At 40.4% G+C, this 19,440-nt stretch overlaps 1 protein-coding gene across 1 annotated transcript in view; it reads right to left on the minus strand.

Annotated features, from left to right (window-relative positions):
* Nucleotides 1-19,440, minus strand: part of GPC3 (glypican 3) — a 455,110-nt gene that overhangs the window by 143,027 nt on the left and 292,643 nt on the right. Inside the window, exon 5 of the mRNA XM_003814501.5 lies at nucleotides 16,002-16,127. Coding sequence (XP_003814549.1) covers nucleotides 16,002-16,127 — 126 coding nt within the window. The remainder of the gene's footprint in view (nucleotides 1-16,001; nucleotides 16,128-19,440) is intronic.

A 19,440-nucleotide genomic window follows, 5' to 3' on the forward strand; every position in this document is an offset into this window, starting at 1 on the left:
ACACTGGCACAGGGGAAAGAGCCTACCTTTGCCAGTGTCCATATGCAGGACAGCTCTGCACTTGACAGGCCCAAGCCTTACCCTGCCACTCTCAAGTTGCCAGCAATAACATAACATGAAAGAATAACAAAGGGGGAGAAAAGGTGAGCTGAAGTGTAAACTACACCCACTCCAACTGCCCTGGTAGCTGCAGGTGCCCTCCACTGCTCAACTCTTTGCACCTGCTCTCCTGCTGGAACAAGTGGCCTATTGTGTGAGGCTGTACACATGGAGGTGCTAAGCAAACAAGAAATGACTCTTCTGATCATAAAGTAGATGGGATTCCAGGAAAACTTTACTAAGCCAAATAAAAGTGATTGTAAAGCACTTGGTAAAATATAAACTGCTGCATAAATACTTAATAAAAAGCTCACAGCCATGCACACAAGGACAACTAGGTCAAAATTTACCCAAGCCCTCTAGCCTGGAGGGTCTTGGAAAGGGTGGAAATTGTCTCTCTCCCTCTGGTTTTCTTAGCCACTTTGTATTCCTTTGCTCTTAACCTGCCCTTCAGCCCTTGGCACTCCCCCAATGTCTCTCTCCTGTCACTTATATATCTCTGTGGTTAGAAGGCTTCTAATTTTCATTCTGGACAGTTGTGTCAAATATTATTGGGAGCAACAGACATTGAATTCCATTTTCTTTTTCCTGCTCAGAAGCCCCATTGGAGTTATGCAGTGCTATGGGGGAAACATTTTCTTTAAGGTTTAATTATGTGAGTTGCACCCCAAACTCTCCAACATTAGAAATCGAGAACAACTCTGACATCTCAAACAGCCAACCTACCTGCTCCCCTGTAGCTCCAATAATACCTGGAGGAGTAAAATGAAGAGCTCACTGCTGTCGTCAGGAGAATGATTATACCCTGGGGTTCCTTTCGAATCACTTTCACTTTGGTCTACTTGGGAAGGCATCAAATTCAAAGTCATTAAGGTAGCTTTATGGTGTTCCCTTTCCTTTCATATTCCCTCCCCCATCAAATATCTTTGTTATAGGATCTCATAGCCTGTTATAGGTGGAAAGTGCTTTAGAGGTGATTTTGTCGAATTCCTTTATTTTATAAGTAAAAGAAAAAACAGAAGTGCAGTGACTTGTCCAAGGTCATGCAACAAGTTCACAGTAGAGCTAGGACTCAGGCTGGAGTCTCAGCCTAGGGCAAAGGTTTTTTGTTTGTTTGTTTGCATGGACTCCAAAGCGCCACAGGGGATGCACAGGCAATGGCTTTATTATCAGAGGCATGTGAGTAGAGGAGATTAAATGGAGAGCTAGCCTCAGAGGCAGGTGAGTGCCATTTTCTAGCAAGGGGCTGAAATATCTCTAAGAACTCCTTCTTCCAGGGGATGGCGCCTTATAGACTTGAGAGGACATGAGAGCAGAGAAGCATGGTATGAGAGGCAGGAAATGTACTTCTACTCTCAAGGAGCAAGACTGGGCAGGGAACAAGGAAAGGACAGGGTATAGCAGTACAGACCAGAGAAAAGCTGGACAGAACACTCATTCCAGGTCTGCTGGATGACAGATTAAAGCAAGCTGAGGTCAGGATTTCCACCAAGAATAGGAAGAAGGTGAGAAGGCTTTAAACCTTGCAGGAGAGAAGCCAGGCATTTGACAGGCAGGACAGTGCTGTGGGTAAGGGATGGATTGGATGGGTTTGAAGCCCATCTTGCTGTGGCCTTTGGTAATTTACTCAATGTCATCAGTAGAATCAGTAAAATGTAGGTAATAATACTGTCTGCTTCAAAAGGCTGTTGTTGAGAATCAGTCAATGCATACAAACTGCCTAGCATATTGTGTGGCACTTGGGAAGCTCCATAGAATGGTTAATTATTACTATTATTAGCCACTTTACTGTCTCAGTCCTGCTTTCTGAAGTCCCACTGTACCCTTAGAATTTGAGAGAGCAAAGGGAAGAGGGCAATGATCAAAATGCATCAGGGAGGAAAAGGTAAGAGGAGTTAAAAAGTGAAGGCAGAGAAACCAACAGAATGGGTGAGCTGCAGCTCTCCCAGCTCTCCTCCACCCCTTCAATGTAAACCCCCATGACTGCATCTTTTCCCTATATTTAGTAGCTGTAAGAGTCATAGGTACCAATAGGTAACCAACCACTCCAGTTTGCTGGGACTGAGGGGTTTCCTAGGACTTGGGACCTTCTGTGCTAAACCTGGAAAGTCCTAGGCAACCTGGAAAAAGTTGATCACTGTAGGGGCCAGAGGGTGTTTGCTGTTCGAGATTACTATTTGTTATAACCAGAGAGCAGGGCACTGCTGCTAGATGCTATCCACTGGGGTTTGAAAAAGCTGGGTTATCCAGAAGCCATGTATAGGAATTTGTAATGGTACTTTCTTCATGCCTATAAATGAAAAAAATAGGGGTTTCTTAAATAGATAAGCTTCTCCAGGGGAACATTAGCCAATTTGAGGAGGATGGTCTTTAGCAGGATAGCCACACAGCAGTAGCCTCATTATCAATGATTCTTATTTGTATGCTTCGATTCTCTGACACATGCTGTCTTTCTCCAAATTCAATTCCCAGCGTTGTTATTATATGTGCTTGAAAGTAATAAAACTGCATTTACTTTAAAATGATCTGTCACTCAGACTTTTCATTAATTTAAACTGATGCTACCAATCTCTCAAAGTATTTCCTTATCGAGGGCCAACTGGTTTAATTCAGCACCACGGGCTGACTTGTTTAAAAATAAAATTCATGGGGATAGGTGGATTTGCTTAAAATTTTTTTTAAGTGACATTCCTCAAGTCCTTGAGAGATGTACAGAGAGAGATACTCAGGAAGCTACTAAAGGATCCATGTTTGTAAAGAGAGCCCAGTAATGCTGTGTTGATTACCCAATGTTCCATTTATTCAGGGTAAAACTTCCCCTTACATCTGATCTACTCTTCTACACTAACATCTAGTAAATGGAGGGTAATTTATAATTTTCAAAAACATCTCATATGCATTTTCTTATTGGAGGCTCACAGCAACCCTTTGAGGTAGGCAGGGGAGGTATTAATTTCACAAAAGGAGAAAACAAAATAGAGTTTAAGTAATCTGCTTAATGGTACAGTGATACCATGGGAAGCTAGGCCTAGTACTAAGGTCTGTTACCCACAACTATGTTTGTTGGTTCATCCTACGAATTCAATAAACATGTATAGAGAGTTTATTCTATGGCAGGCACAGCTAAGCAATGAGGTTCTATAGATGGAAGACACAGTACTACTATTTATTTTTTATTTTATTTTATTTTATTTTTTGAGACAGGGGATCACTATGTCACCCAGGTTAGAGTGCAGTGGTGCGATCATAGCTCACTGCAGCCTCGACCTCTCGGGTTCAAGCAATCTTCCCGCCTCACCCTCTCAGATAATTGAAACTAGAGGCACATGCCACCACGCCCGGCTAATTTTTTGTATTTTTGGTAGAGACGGGGTTTCGACATGTTGCCCAGACTGGTCTCCAATTCCTGAGCTCAGGCAATCCACCCACCTTGGCCTCCCAAAGTGCTGGGATTACAGGCATGAGCCACTGTGCCCGGCCCACAGTACCAGTCACGAAGGAGCTACTAGAAGATTACAGACAGACATGTAAAAGCTCTCAATATAGTGTCGCTGGGGACATGCTAGAGAGAAGATAAGGTGCCAGCAAGCCTTAACCCAGACAAAGGTGTGGACAGGAGGATCCAGGGTCCTCAGAAGAGATAATGTTAAGGATAAGTAGGGGTAAGCTAGCCAATGGCTCTTTTTCTAGCCCATTCTAAGATGGTCCTTGTCTTAGTGCTCCCTAATAGTATTTGGAAATTATCTTTTCAGCATGAGTTCTTACATAGTGCAATCCTCTATGCATCCCTCCAACCCCAACTGCTGTATCCCTACCCCAGGTGGGAACACCTTACTCTGGCTCCTGCTGAACAAGTACTCATCCCAGCTCTAGGCCCGAAGCTGTGATTAGAAGCAAAGAGAACAATGACAAAATGGGCCAACAAGTGGCTCAAACCAAGAAAAAGTTCATTTGGGTAGTTTTTAAGATCCATCTGACCATGTGGATCACTAAGATCTCAGCGGGCAAAAAATAGGAAGCTCCTGTGACACTGGAGTTACAAATTAAAACAAATTTCTTTTCCAGGGAAATGAAACTACATTATAAAGGAGACAAACCCATGGATCAAAGCCATACTCACGTAAAAGAATAAAATTCATTGGCTTGAGAAATTGGGAAATCGTGACTGATTTTAATGATCTTTCTCCTTTTCTACAAAGGCTAACTCAAGGGTGACAGAAAGGACTTTAGAGCACTGAACAACTATTTTTGACCTGCAACTAGACTCATCATGGTTTTTAATGTAATTTAGGAACATTGCCTGAGTTAATCTCTATAAAGCAGTCATAGGAGAAATGGTTTAAGATGTCTTTGCTGTGAAACAAGATGCTGAAGGTAAGAAGGCCAGCCTAGCGCACACCCTTAGATGCAAATAACTCTCACTTGATCCCCAGTGGACTCAAATGCCCACCATTTGTACCAACCATGACCAAGGATTGGGATTTTGATGTTTTTGCAGAAAAAAGAGGAAATAACATAAAAATGAGAGGGGGGTAGGTGTTCCTGAAAAGTTAAGAATGGGTTATTGAAGGGAGCCAATATCAGGCCTAACTCCATCTATCTCCCAGTAAAGATCTTCAAGGGCTTTTTTATAGGTTTTTTTGAAGAACAGCAATAATAGCTACCATTTTTGAGAGACTAACTGTGTTCCAGGCACTATACTCTGCACTTCGCAATCTCCTGGAATCTTTTCAACAATCTGTTAAGGGAGAAACTATTAACTCCATTTTACATGTGGGGAAGCTGAGGATCAGAGAAGAAAAGGAGCTAATAGGTAATGGAGCAGGCATTCAAACCCAGGCTTTGCTGACTCTAAGGTTGTAAGTTTAAACACTCTACTACACTGCCTTAGGTTGCCACATAACTCTGTGTGCTTTTTGTTAATCCCTCAACTGTTTGGCTACATTTCTATCAGTAAAAAATCATCAGAGAAACTCAAACAAGATTTTGTACTTGCTGAAGTATAGGAAGAAAGAGCAAAAAATAGGAGAGCTAAATTTCTTTCAAAGAAGTCACCAAGAGCTTGTACCCTAGGGAAAGAACTGTGCCAGTAGCAGCAAAGAAAGTGGCACCTGCCAGCCATTTCCTGTGGCCTGTGGAACAGAAAAACCACCACCACAATCCAATGATCACAGCCACAACAATGACAACTGCCAGAGGTGTTCTAAGAGCAGGGCCGCTAGCAGGAAGCTCCCAAGAAAGAGGCTTCCCTAACATACCTTTCCCTGTGCTTCACACTCCAAGTCCCAAGAGTCCACTTTCACTGATGCTCAGTGATTGACTATCAGAAAGAAACTTTCTGAGTCAGAGAAATTGGACAAAAATGTTTCAGGCGGGTGTTACTGTTTGTAGAGGTCAGAGGTGTTCTGATGAAGTGACACTGATAACACTAAAAGAAATTTACCAGGGAAACGTCAGGACACTTATCACACTCAGCAGCCTTGTTTCAATCAGTATTCAACTTACATGCTCTCTGAGGGGTGAATATAAAGTCATGACAGATTTCAAACTTGTATAAATCTACCAGAATGTATGCAGCCCAAACGTTGTTGCAACAATTATGCTGACATCACTCAAAACACTTCTTGCTGGGCGTGGTGGTACATGCCCATAATCTCGGCTACCTAGGAGCCTGAGGCAGGAGGATCGCTTAAACCCAGGAGTTCCAGACCAGCCTGAGCAACACAGCGAGACCCAGTCTCTACAAAAAAATTCCTGGAACTCCTCTTTGGAAACCCCATTTAAAGCCAATATAAATGTTAGAAGAAGGAAACAGCCCTATTATTTTATCCTCTCACTCCAAATGAACCCCAAATGGTATGAGCCTGCTTGATCAGCCACCTCATTTAGCAGTTTGGTTCCCAAAGACTCACATTATTTCCCAAAAAAAATCCAGTTTACCTTTATGGGAAGAAACATGGCCCACACCTCTTCACCCTTACTCTGGACATTTACATGGGCTGCTCAACCATGGTATAATAGTAATGACAACATCAACACCAGCTATCAATTATTTAAGTGCCTATGTGCCAGAACTTATCTTCACAACAGCCCTGCAGAGTAGGTATCATTACTCCCATCTTATAAATAAGGTAACAGAATGTCATATTAAATGTCCTGCCCAAAGCACACAGCTGGTGTCTGAACCAGGATTAAAATATCCATCTGGGGCCAGGTGCGGTGGCTCACGCCTGTAATCCCAGCACTTTAGGAAGCCAAGGAGGGCAGATCACTTGAGGTCAGGAGTTCGAGACCAGCCTGACCAACATGGTGAAACCCTGTCTCTACTAAAAATACAAAAATTGGCCAGGCATGGTGGCACGTGCCTATAATCCCAGCTACTTGGGAGGCTGAGGCAGGAGAATCGCTTGAATCCGGGAGGCTGAGGTTGTGGTGAGTCAAAATTGTGCCACTGCACTCCAGCCTGGGTGACAGAGCTAGACTCTGACTCAAAAAAAAAAAAAATCCGTCTGGATCATTCTAAAGACTGCACTCTTCCCAGTATGTATTAATCACCTAGTGTATGTTTCCTAACGTTTCAGGGTCTTCTCACTGAAGATCTCAGCCTGCACCACCGATAATCAACTGGTTGAGAATCAACAACTTGTAGACGGCAGGGATCAGCCATAAACCCACAAGGCTTTTTCCAAAAAGGAGGTAGAAAAATTATTCGGAAGACTGGCAGCATCAGTGGAGTCCATCTGTCACTTACCAAGGCACTACCTTTGAAGGAGGCAATAATAGTTAAGGGGCAGAGAAGCTCTAGTATGTTAATTTACCCATTTCTTAAAAGCAGATATGTTTCTTCCTGGTTCCATCTCCTAAGCCTTCCAGGCTAAAATAGAAGATTTCTGATTCATGGAGCAGTGACAGTAAAAGGAGACAGGCCTTATCCAACCATCAGAATCACATTTCCAAGAGGAAATTAGGAGGTGATGTTTATTTGTTGAGGGTGTGGATATGCTGGGACCTGCTTTGGAGGCCCCCAAATGCTCTTTGTATCACAAAATGATCCAACTGAGCTCAACAGAGGCTAGAATTGTATACTAATAGGACACAATCTGCTTAAAGTAATAAGCTATCCAGTATTCAACAGGTTGTCTATAGACATATCAATGTTGAGCCATGAAAATGTCTCTTCCTGCTACTTAAGACATGACAGTCAACCAAGTCTAACACATCCTGAATGGAGCACACTGTATTAAGCCATCCGTCAGCAGCATAAGCTGTGTTTTTCTCACTCAATTCTGAAGGTAAAGCTACTGTATATGACACCATAATCTTAAGGGATAAATGTTACTGTATTGCCACGAGAGTATGTCCTGATAAATAGCTGTCACTAAAGACTACATCTAAGATAAATCGCTGCTGAAAAATATGCCAATCTAAGTCCATAGAGAGATTATTACATGGGGGTACTCTCCAAACTAATCTGTTCTGCCTTACCAGGATTTAAAAAAATTCTTAGCTGCCATAAATATTTCATGCTATACCAAATTAAGTCACTTTCTGCATAATCCATTTCTCCTTCAAAGGCTTTCCAAGAGCAATCTTGACTTATCTAAGGCAAGGTAGAATATGTAAACTGCCATACTAGCAAAGCATCATTATACTTCAGTATGTTCATTCTTGGGCACACACTCAGGCTAACATAGCAGTTCCCCAAATCGGAAAAAATGAAGTGTCATGTTTCTGCTCCTGGGAAAACTAAAGTAGAAATGAAATCCAAAAATGTCTTAGGGGGACCAGGAACTGTGGAGATAGATAGTGATAAATCAAATACCGAAGCCCTATTTGTCCCTCTGTCCCTCCCACCAGCCTTTCATAAGCAGAGCCTCCTCCAATATAGGGGCAAAGGAAGAACTAGCTATGAGAAGAGAGAGTTGGGAAGTTGAAGACTATACCTCAGTTTCTAACCCTCAAATCACCACAACAGTGGCTGAGAAGAGCTACTGAGTCTCACCTTCAGCATGACTTTAGTCTGACTTATGCCTGAATCAATGGACTTTCGGACCTGACTCAATGCTACTGAATATTATTTCCATTGTCCATTGTTTATGTTTTTCTGTACCCTCTTCCTCTTGGCTCTGTATTTTATTTATTTATTTCCCCATTGATGTTTGCATTGGTTATTCTATATTTAAAATTGTATGCATACTGCTTGGGCACTTTGGAGAAAAGCCACCCTATAAATTAAAAAACAACAACAACAACAACAAATAATAACTTATTTTAGCACGAGAGCATGGAAGCGATGTATAGCCACTGCTGCGTACCACTGGCCTGTTCTGACATGACTAGAATGAGATGTGCATGTTTTATATGTATGTGTGAGTATATATGCACTTTGGCATATAGGTCTTTTTTTTTTTTTTTACTTAATCTCTTTACTACTAGATTGAAGATTCTGAAGGTCTTTCCTTGTTTCCATGTAAACCAGTGAAAGACTTTTTCGTGTTAGAAATTTTTAGGTACAACATACACTACTTGGGTGATAGATGCACTAAAATCTCAGAATTCACCACTATATAATTGATCCATGTAACAAAAACCCACTTGTACTCCAAAAGCTATAGAAATAAAAACTAAAGAAAAGAAAGAACTGTGCCCCCAACCAAATTTCTCAAAATATACTGTGTTCTTAAAATAATTGCATTATAAAAGCAGAATCAACTATTCTCCCTTGCCTTTCCTAGATCATAGGGGAAAAAAGAAGCTATTTCGGTCATTTAATTGTTTGTATGATTTTACACATCTCATTATTTGGGTGTTCATGGTTCTCTCATATTCACTTCAACTTGCTGACATGCCACAGTCTATCCTTCCAACCCAGCAGAAGAGAGAGAAAAATGTTTCCTTACTGTACTTTTCTGAAACATCCAGAAGGTTTTGAGACAACGGACAAAACTGAGAATTAACATAATTGCTTTGCATATTCCCACTTCTGCCTTCTCAATTAAGCAGAGAAATCCTGAAGAGGCATTAGAAACATTGGAAGACTTGTCTGGTTAATGGAAATAAGAGAATTCAAAGTGTGTGTGTGTGTGTGTGTGTGTGTGTGTGTGTGTGTGTATATATAAAATTTCTCAGGTGAAATGAGAGGTAAGATTGCATAAGATAAAGAGGAGGCAGATTCACCACAATTTTCCCCTGCAGATCTTAGGGAGTTTATTTAGTAATGCCAGCTGCCCCATGTGACAGTCTCAGAGTCATCATGAGAGAATTAAAGATGAACATGCATTCATAACATAGTTTTTTTTTTTTTTTTAAGAGATGGGGTCTTGCTGTGTGCCCAGGCAGGACTGAAACTCCTGGGCTCAAATAGTCCTCCTGCCTTAGCCTTCTGAGTAGCTGGGACAACAAGCACGTGTCACCATGTCCAGCTCCAATTTGTAATGAACAGAAGTGGCTATGTAGAAACTGTCAGCCAGAAAACAGCAATATCCTGGAGCTGACATCTGGAGCTAGGCCCATCTGGCCCAGCAACATGATAAAGGGGTAGCATTAGCAGCTCCAGCTGAATCACAAAGGGAACTAAGGCATCGTGCCACAAAGTAAAGCAGTTGTCTATGCAGAGTTGATAAGCCTCAAAGTCACTAGGGAAATATAAACCCCTATGGGAGGTGTGCTAATTGTAGGAGAGGCCAGCTGACTACAAACAGAAGGCTGACACAAAGACTCAGGGGAGAATCATTGCAAAGGATTACAGAGATGAGGTCTGGTGATAGGCTAGCATTTAGATGGTGCTCAAGGATGATGGGGATGGGAGGCCTATAGGTTTGGCTGACCTGTCTTCAAGGATAAGGGTGAGCTAAGCTGAATGCAGAGGTAGTGAGAGAGATCTGACAGAGAAGTAGTTGCTCAGAGTTTATATAAAAATGGATAAAAACTGATGAATGGATAAACAAAATATGTTATATACCTACAATGAAATATTATTTGGCCATAAAATGATAAAGTACTGATATGTGCTACAACTTGGATAAACCTTAAGAACATAATGCTAAGTGAATGATTCCATTTATATGAAACCCTTAGAATAAGTAAATCTGTTGTGACAGAAAGCAGATTGTTGCTTGCCAGGGGCTGGAGGAAAGGGGAAATGGGGAGTGCCCATTAATGTACAACAAGGTTTCCTTTTGGAGTGATGAAATGTCTTGGAACTAGAGAGAGATGGTGGTTGTACAACATTGTGAATGGACTAAATGCCACTGAATCGTATACCTTAAAAGGGTAATTTTGTCATGCAAATTTTACCTCAACACACACACACACACACACACACACACTTGCGCCTGCACACACACGCACAATACACATGGATGGGGCCTCTGTTGTGATACCTCTAAGAGGAGCTCTCTCTGGACTGCTGGGGAAGAGATGGGGTTGATTTTCTTTGTTTGTTTGTTTGTTTGTTTTGGAGACGGATGGAGTCTCGCTTTGTCACCCAGGCTGGAGTGCAGTGGCGCGATCTCGGCTCACTGCAAGCTCTGCCTCCTGGGTTCACGCCATTCTCCTACCTCAGCCTCCCAAGTAGCTGGGATTACGGGCACCTGCCACCATGGCCGGCTAATTTTTTTTTTTTTTTTTTGTATTTTTAGTAGAGACGAGGTTTCACCATGTTAGCCAGGATGGTCTCGATCTCCTGACCTCGTGATCCGCCTGCCTCGGCCTCCCAAAGTGCTGGGATTACAGGTGTGAGCCACCGTGCCTGGCAGAGATGGCTTGATTTTCTTTCCTCATCCTTCTCTAGGTTGTGAACTCCTTAGCAGGGGCAGGAGCTGGATTCTACTTATCAAGGTATGCCCTATTATATATTAAGTGCTCAATCTGTGTGGAATGAGCCTGAATTATCAGAGTTTTTTTTTTTTTTTTTTTTTTTTTTTTTTTTTTTTTTTTTGAGATGGAGTCTTACTCTGTCGCCCAGGCTGGAGTGCAGTGGCATGATCTCAGCTCACTGCAACCTCTGCCTCCTGGGTTCTCAGCTCACTGCAACCTCCACCTCCTGGAAAGTGATTCTCCTACCTCAGCCTCCCAAGTAGCTGGGACTACGGGTACCTGCCACGACGCCCGGATATTTTTTTTTTTTAATATTTTTAGTAGAGATGGGGTTTCACTATATTGGCCAGGCTGGTCTCGAACTCCTGAACTTGTGATCTGCCTGCCTCGGCCTCCCAGAGTGCTGGGATTACAGGTGTGAGCCACCACGCCTGGCCTATCAGATATTAAATGTAAAGACAAAATACGTTTTTTTTTTCTCACAAACTAGGGGTTTTTGAACATATATAGTTTAAACAGTTCCTGTGTTATACTAATTTAAACAAGTGTCAAACTCTGTTTACTAATTTATAGATTCTAAACTAATTTATAGAAACTAAAACTAATTTATAGTTGCTCTGTTATACTAATTTATAAAGTATCAAACTATCCAGAAAATGAATGAAAATTCAGTCAATTATCCAGATATTTGGCCTAGCAAAAAGGGTGTTTGAGAATGATTTACAAAAATGTTCACTGTTCATTTGGGTGTTATCAGGGCAAAGACATTTACTTATTGTGAAGTCCAGTGTTAACTCAGCAATCTGGGTTCCTTTATCTTTCTCTTGGTCTCAAGGACTCTCTAATTGAAATTCTCTGTAGTTTGACAAAGGCAGAAGCTGGAGGATCTTTCTGCCTTTGGCAATTTTAGGAAATCTTTGCCTGTAGGATATGCTAGTGGCTCACATAAAAGAGGATATCTCACATGGGCCCAGTTTGCTAATTTGAAGGTTTCTCAGCTAAGTCCTGGTAGACAAACCAATGTTTATCTCAAGCCCAGATAGGGTGGTGGTGGGAAGCTGAGAAGGAAGAATGATAGGCTTATGTGGTACTCTCTAAGACTGGATCGGTGAAAACATTCTCTTCATTCATATTTCAATTGATTGCATTCATAAGAGATAAAAATGGAAAGGATGGAAAATATGACCTTATTCAGAGAGATAAGGAATTAACTCTTTAAAAGTTGAGTGATCGATACATCCATAGTAGGCTACAAACAGCTCTAATAACCCAACTGACATGAATATTGCTCAGTATTTCCCTCAACATCAATATTTTCCTTTTGATCAAGTGTCTCCACTGACAAGTCTCATTCCCTATCAGGATCCTTGATTTTCATAATTTTTCTTGACTAAAAGTAAAATTTTTCACAGGCACACAAACTTGACCTAGAAAGATAACAAAGTTACAACCCATTGGACAATAGGAAGTGGTAACTGTTACTTAAGACTAAACTAAATGAGAAATTTATTGAAAAGCTCTAGAAAGAGGTTTTCACTATAGATGAGACACGAGTGCAAAGCTAATCTTTATAAATGGTACAAATAGAAGCCCTACATGTCTTCAGGCTAAAGAACTTCATATTATTAAAGGTATATTCCTGAGTAATTTAAAAAAAAACTTAGTTTGACATTATTCCCTAGTTTGATCATTGCATTAGGTCAGTAATACAAGCACAAGTTAATTATAACCTGAGGTTACTAACCAAGAAGGAGTCACTTCCTGGATTACACTACCCTTATTCTCTCTGAAAATATGTTTGATTTATTTTCTTCCTCCCTTCCTTGCCTTCATCCTTCCTTCCTTCTTACCTCCCTTCTTTCCTTTCTTTCTTTCCTGGATAGTATATATTAACAATAAAAGTCGTTTTGAAAATAAAGATTTTTCAGAAATCAGAAATATAAATAGGAGTTTGGAATATTAGCTTTTCTCCATACTACAATATTTATTTTATTATTTTGTTCAGTACCCTAAGGCTTAAAGCTAGCAAATGAAACAAAAATATTTCAGTTACCATAGTTCTTTTAATGATATAAAAGTACATTTGGCTAACTTTTGGACTCATTCAAATTTAGCAGGCTTCGGAATCCACCATTTGATAGAAGAGAAATTTCTTGGTTCCAGGGCATCATTCTTCACCAAAGTGTACCAAACATGAAGTAGTCAGTATGAGCAAAATTCAATAAAAATTCCACTAATTCAAAATACATAGGCCTAGGAATAAATTATTTTACAATTAACTAAAACTGGATCGATCCGATTTTTCACCATAAACAATAGAAGATAAATCCAGCAGGGTTATAATATTTGCTTCAAACAATCACAATGAAGAAACAAATATTAGTGCTTGATATTGGATAAGTGCTCAAATATTTGTTAGAATGAATACGTGAATGAATGAACACATCAGTAAATAAATATATTTGTAAAGTAAAATTTCCTTTTTAATAAGAAACCATGGTTAGAAGATAAGCTGCTTAAAACAAATATTCAGGAGTTGTTCATTTTTCGCTAAAGTAACATATAACACTGGACAAGGCACTGGAATGGTTTGTCATCAAGTTTATGTAAGAAGCACATATTTGACCTGTGGATATATTCTTTTTCAAATAGTTATTGTTTGTATCAGTTTTAAAGCATCAGCTTTTTATAAAGCCAAATACCAACTGTTTTTTTCTGAAAATTAAAAAAAAATGTTCATGATTCTTCTTAGTACCTGATGAGCTTTTAGGATGACAAATATACATTATTTCTCCAGTGCATGGAGCCATTAATCCTTCCAGGCTGATTTACATTTGCCAGAGAGAAGTGTATCTCCATACAATTTCAGTGCCTCATTCAGGGTAGCACGCAACCTTATTCTCATTGTCCCATGTCAGTAAAATAGCATAGATGAGGAACAAGCTATTTTCTGACATGTCTTTTGTTTTGCGTTGGAAAGAGGAGGAGTGAAGGGGAAAGGGGGAAAAATAGAGAAGTAATATAAATTGAGCTTCCAGCATGTGCCAGTTTGCTAGGGGCTTTTCATTTATGACCTCTCCTAACAGTTACAACAATCCTGTGAGATGCCCTTCCCTTACAGAGGAGGAGGACCTTGAGACTTTTTAGGTTAAGTGACTCACCCAAGGCCACAGTTAGTAGCAGAACTGAGAGGCAAATCCAAATTCATCTGGCTCCAAAGCCTTCCTCTTTGCACTCCATTATACTGTTAATAAATTCCATTCAGCATTCCATGTCCTGGTATTGGGTCCCACTAGAATGTAAGCTCTTCAAAGCAGCTAACTTGCCTTTTTCGCCCTTGCATCCCTACCTAGCACCTAGCTTGGTGCCTAACACATAATATCTCAAAACATAAATGTTGAAGGTATGAATGAGTGAATAAATTAATAAGAAAAAAATACAGATTGTCAGACCTGGAGGGGCTCTAATCCAACCACTTCCTTTTTTAGATGGGGGAAACCAAGGCCTAGAGAGATTAAGTCACTTGCCTTTGGTTAAGCAACTAATTAGTGAAAGATTCAGACTCGATTTTGGGTCTCTTCTGTATTCTCCTCTACAACATGCTACTTGTACAAACATTTTCTAAAGCATGTTCATCAACTCTTTGTGGTTTCCTAAGCATTCTGTCCTCTTGATTTAATTTTTTTAATCACAAGCTATTCCTCCCACATGGAAAGCAATGGAGATTAGGAATACCACTAGCGCACCAGAATGAAAGCTCTGCGAGGACAGGAAATTATGTCTGTTTTGTTCATTTCAACAGGCTTGGCACTTAGAAGGTGCTCAGTAAATACCTGCTGAATAAATGAATATAATGAATATATATGATTTCCTTTTCAGTGATGAGCAAATTCTTCACACATAATGATAGCATAGATTATATTAACAAATACTCGGCTGGGTGGAGTGGCTCACAGCTGTAATTTCAGCACTTTGGGAGGCCGAGGCAGGTGGATCACCCAAGATCAGGAGTTTGAGACCAGCCTGGCCAACATGGTGAAACCCCATCTATACTAAAAATACAAAAGTTAGCCAGGCATGATGGCAGGTGCCTGTAATCACAGCTACTCGGGAGGCTGAGGTGGGAGAATCACTTGATCCTGGGAGGCGGAGGTTGCAGTGAGCCAAGATCGCACCATTGTACTCCAGCCTGGGTGACAAAGTGAGACTCTGTCTCAAAAAACAAAACAAAACAAAACAAAACAAGCAAACAAACAAAACCCACAAATGCTCCATAAAATATTTCGGTAAAATTGCTCAGTGAAATGGTATTCCTCTTTCCCTCCCTTTTCTTCCTTTCTCTATCTTCATCTGTATAATGGGGGAAAATAACAGTATTCATTTCATAGGATTTTTATAAAGATAAATAATACATACAAAGCACTTAGCATGGTACTTAATATACAATTAACTCTCAATAAATGATAGCTTTCAAGATGAATGTGATTTCTTCAAATCAAATAAATAAGGACCCACATAATGAGGAGATGGAAGAATCGAAGACAAAAGAAAGTTGTTTTATGCTTTAAACTCTGTAAAATTGCCTTCAGACACAGTTCTCTATGTGTTTCAAACTTTGCAACTTCTAGGAGGGCTATAAATTATAGACATCATCTGGAATGTCATAGATGTTTTCTCTTTTTCTTGGAGAGTCTTGCTCTGTCACCCAGGCTGGAGTGCAGTGATGCGATCTCAGCTCATTGCAACCTCCACCTCCCAGGTTCAAATGATCCTTCTGCCTCAGCCTCCCCAGTAGCTGGGACTACAGGCTTGCGCCATCATGCCTGGCTAACTTTTGTATTTTTAGTAGAGCTGGGGTTTCACTGTGTTAGGCTGGTCTCGAACTCCTGACCTCAGGTGATCTGCCCACCTCAGCCTCCCAAACTGCTGGGATTACAGGCATGAGCCACCGCACCCAGCCTCATAGATTTCTCTAGAATTTTTCTGGTGAAATTAATGGAGATAGAAGACATAATTAACTTTTATATAAACATATGGCAATTATTCCTCAAATATTGCTATATGTAACTTTCAAAAAAGATCACCTCTCCACGAGTTCTTGTCCATTCCAGCAAAGGGTGTCGTTTTCCGCCACAGGGCTATGGCTGCAGATGTAGCCAGGCAAAGCACTATAGAAGCTGATGAAAGACTTCAACTTCTGAATTAGTTCCCTAAAAGAAAAACAAAACATCTGTGCATAAGAGGCAAGTAAACTCAGTATGAGAAAAGTTTAATTTCCTTATCAGCATGACAGAAAGGCTCTGCCAGGCTGATTAGAGCAATAAATGACTTTTAAAGACATTCTTGGCTACAAGGCCACAGTTTAGTTTTTTAAAAAAAATCAATAAAATGATATTAGAAAAAAAGTTGACTGCCATATAAGGTGCTGTTTCTATCAGAAGGATGATTTAATTCCAACATTCATTTTCTAAGACGTTCCACTTCCATTTTTCTTATTCAGAATGCTGTTACCTACATTTTCAAAGGTGCTGATTACAAGGTACACTGGAGCACTACATATCTTTTGGTTTCTGAGTGTAATTGGGTGCATTGATTGTAATTTACAATGCTATTACCCTAGAGATGGCCCGTTTCCATATAGGCTCTGGCTAATGGTTGCAGATCAGAATTGCAGGGTGCTCAGAACAGTATAAGCTCTATGAAATTCTCCTGGCAATACAGTCAGAGCAACTCACATCTGCCAGAAGAGGAAGGTTTCTTTGTTATTTGTATATTGTGGCTCCTGTGAGGGAGAGGGAGCAGGGTGGGGGACAATTCTAGTATATTTTATTATTTATTTGCTTTTGTTTTTGTGCTACATATAAGACAAGTGTGTGTGTGTGTGTGTGTGTGTGTGTGACAGAGAGAGAGAGAAAGAGAGAGTGACAGAGAGAGAGAATATATTATGTCTGCAATTGTATGTAAACACATACACATATACCAGAAAAATTTCAGGTCTGTTATCTCATTTCAGATGTACATGGATACACAAAGTAATATGCCTTAGACTGGAGAGAAGTGGATATGTTTAAAAAGAAATATTAAAATATCTATGTAATAGATGTACAGTGGTAAATAAACAAAGATAAAACACACTTTATTTTCTAAAGCAATGTTACTGGTAGAAAATTAAAGCATCCTTCACATCCAAATGTACCTTATGTCTATACTAAGTTTTTGGAGACTCTATTCAGGGAATTTTCTGGCAGTGGAGTAATTATTCAATATTGTCTCCAGGCTAAGAATGGACTGGCCTGATGTACAGGCCTCTATAGGAACCAGAGGCCTGAATATCATTTGGACACTGGTAGAAGTCCTTAGCCCAGAAATGCCTTCTGGGAGCTGTTCTCAGATCTGGCCAAATGAGGAAGACTGGTGAAAATATCCTCTTGGACTTAATCCGATTCTTCATTTTATTACTCTATGGTTTAAGATGGCTTGTCCTCACCAAAACTCATGTGGAGGTGTGGTCCCCAAGGTGGCAGTGTTGGGAGGTGGTGCCTTTTAGAGGTGAAAATGGACTTATGTCTGCCTTGCAAGCCTGGGTTGGTTCTCCAGGGATTGGATTAGTTACCAGGAGAGCAGTTGTTATAAAGTGAGACTGCCTTTCATATTTGTCCTTTTCACTTGTGCTCAGTTCCCTTTCCTTTTCTCCACCATGTTTTCACACAGTATGAGGCCTTCTAAATGAAGGCCTCACAAGATGAGGCCGCCTAATCTTGAACTTCCCAGCCTAATAAATAAACCTCTTTTCTTGATAAATCATCCAGTCTTAGGAATTCTGTTACAGCAACATAAAACAAACTAGGACAATTACCATAAAACTCTTCATTTCAACTAATGATTTAAGAGGCGGGGAAGGGAGAGAAAGGGCTCTCAGCATAGATTCACAAAGGCTTGGGTCACTGCAAAGCCAAGGTGATGGACAGAACAACTCAAGAAAGGTTGTTGGGACATATTTAACTTCTGATACCCACAAGTCACTTCCTGTTATGCCTGTACCCCCTACCCCACAGCCTACCCCTGGTGTCTGAGCACCATCAATCTCCAAAAAGAAGAGGCTCAATACAGAGCTCTGAAAATAAAAGTCAACATTATAGTTCCTCATAGAGGAAAAAGATGGGTTCAATTAACAGCTAATAGGAGAGATGTTCTGTTTTACAAGGTAATAATACAGTTCCCAAGAGTGGAAGCTGAAAGAGTAAAGGCTGAGTCTAAGTAATTCCCCCCACTCCATAAGGAAATGGAATATGGCCATTAGTCTACGAGAAACAATGGCCCTCTCTTAAAGGAAAGAGTTTCCCTTAGGCCTCTCCCTACCTCCAAACCCCCTCTCACTAACACCGCACATGGCAAGAAAAATTGAACCCATGCAAGGCCTTCCATTTTGATTTCCATAGAAGTTAAAAAAAAACAAAAAAAACCACCCTGAACTTCTCCCAACCCTTGCAGTTTTCTTGGTGGATCATAAAGATTATTGACAATTTGAAGAAGACCAAGATGAGGTTCGATCTAAATGTCAAGAGCATGAGGGGCTGCAATAAACATAAGACCTCCCACTTTAGTATAGAAAGATATTACCTGGAAGGGTCAAGATAAAAGTCTAAGAAAACCACAAAGAATGTGAATATATTAGTCTGTTCTCACATTGCTATGAAGAAATACCCGACTGGGTAATTTAAAAAGAAAAGCCAGCTCTGCATGGCTGGGGAGGCCTCAGGAAACTCACAATTATGGCAGAAGTGGAAGCAAACGTGTCCTTCTTCACATGGTGGCAGGAAGGAGAAAAATGAGTGCCAAGCAAAGGGGGAAGCCCCTTATGAATCCATCAGATCTTGTGAGAACTAATTTACTATCATGAGAACAGGATGGGGGAACCACCTCCATGATTCAATTATCTCCACCTGGTTGGGGAATGATAGCTAAAGGGTACAGAGTTTCTTCCTGAAGTGATGAATATGTTCCAAAATCTACTGTGATGATGGTTGCATAACTCTGCGGATATACTAAGAACAATTGAATTATACACTTTAAATGGATAGATTGTATGGTATGTGGATTAAATCTCAATAAAGCTGTTACCCCTGCCCCTAAAAAGAAAGGGTAGAGAAGAGGTGAGAAATATGTCTTAGAGAAAGAGAGGGTTCTCTAGTATGGGGAGGGATGCCCCTTGGAAGAATGAAAACAGACAGGGAGGAGAGTTGGGAAAAGCCAGGCTGGATGCAAATAAAATAAACACATAGGTGGTGAGGGAAGAAAAGAGAAATTTGTAAAAGCTGCAGCTTCAGTGCCGCACCAGCTGTAAACAGTTCAAATATATTCTTCCTCCATCTTCTAAAATAAAGTATTTTGTTTTCTTTCTCATTGTAAAAGAAATATATGTTCACTATGGAGAATTTAGAAAATAAAGAAAGATAGAAAGGGAAAAAAATTCATGGTCCCACCAGACACAGATAATCACTGTTAATATTTCAATGTAGTTTG

This window comes from Pan paniscus, chromosome X (genome assembly GCF_029289425.2).
Source record: "Pan paniscus chromosome X, NHGRI_mPanPan1-v2.0_pri, whole genome shotgun sequence".
In the NCBI taxonomy this organism is placed as follows: Eukaryota; Metazoa; Chordata; class Mammalia; order Primates; family Hominidae; genus Pan; species Pan paniscus.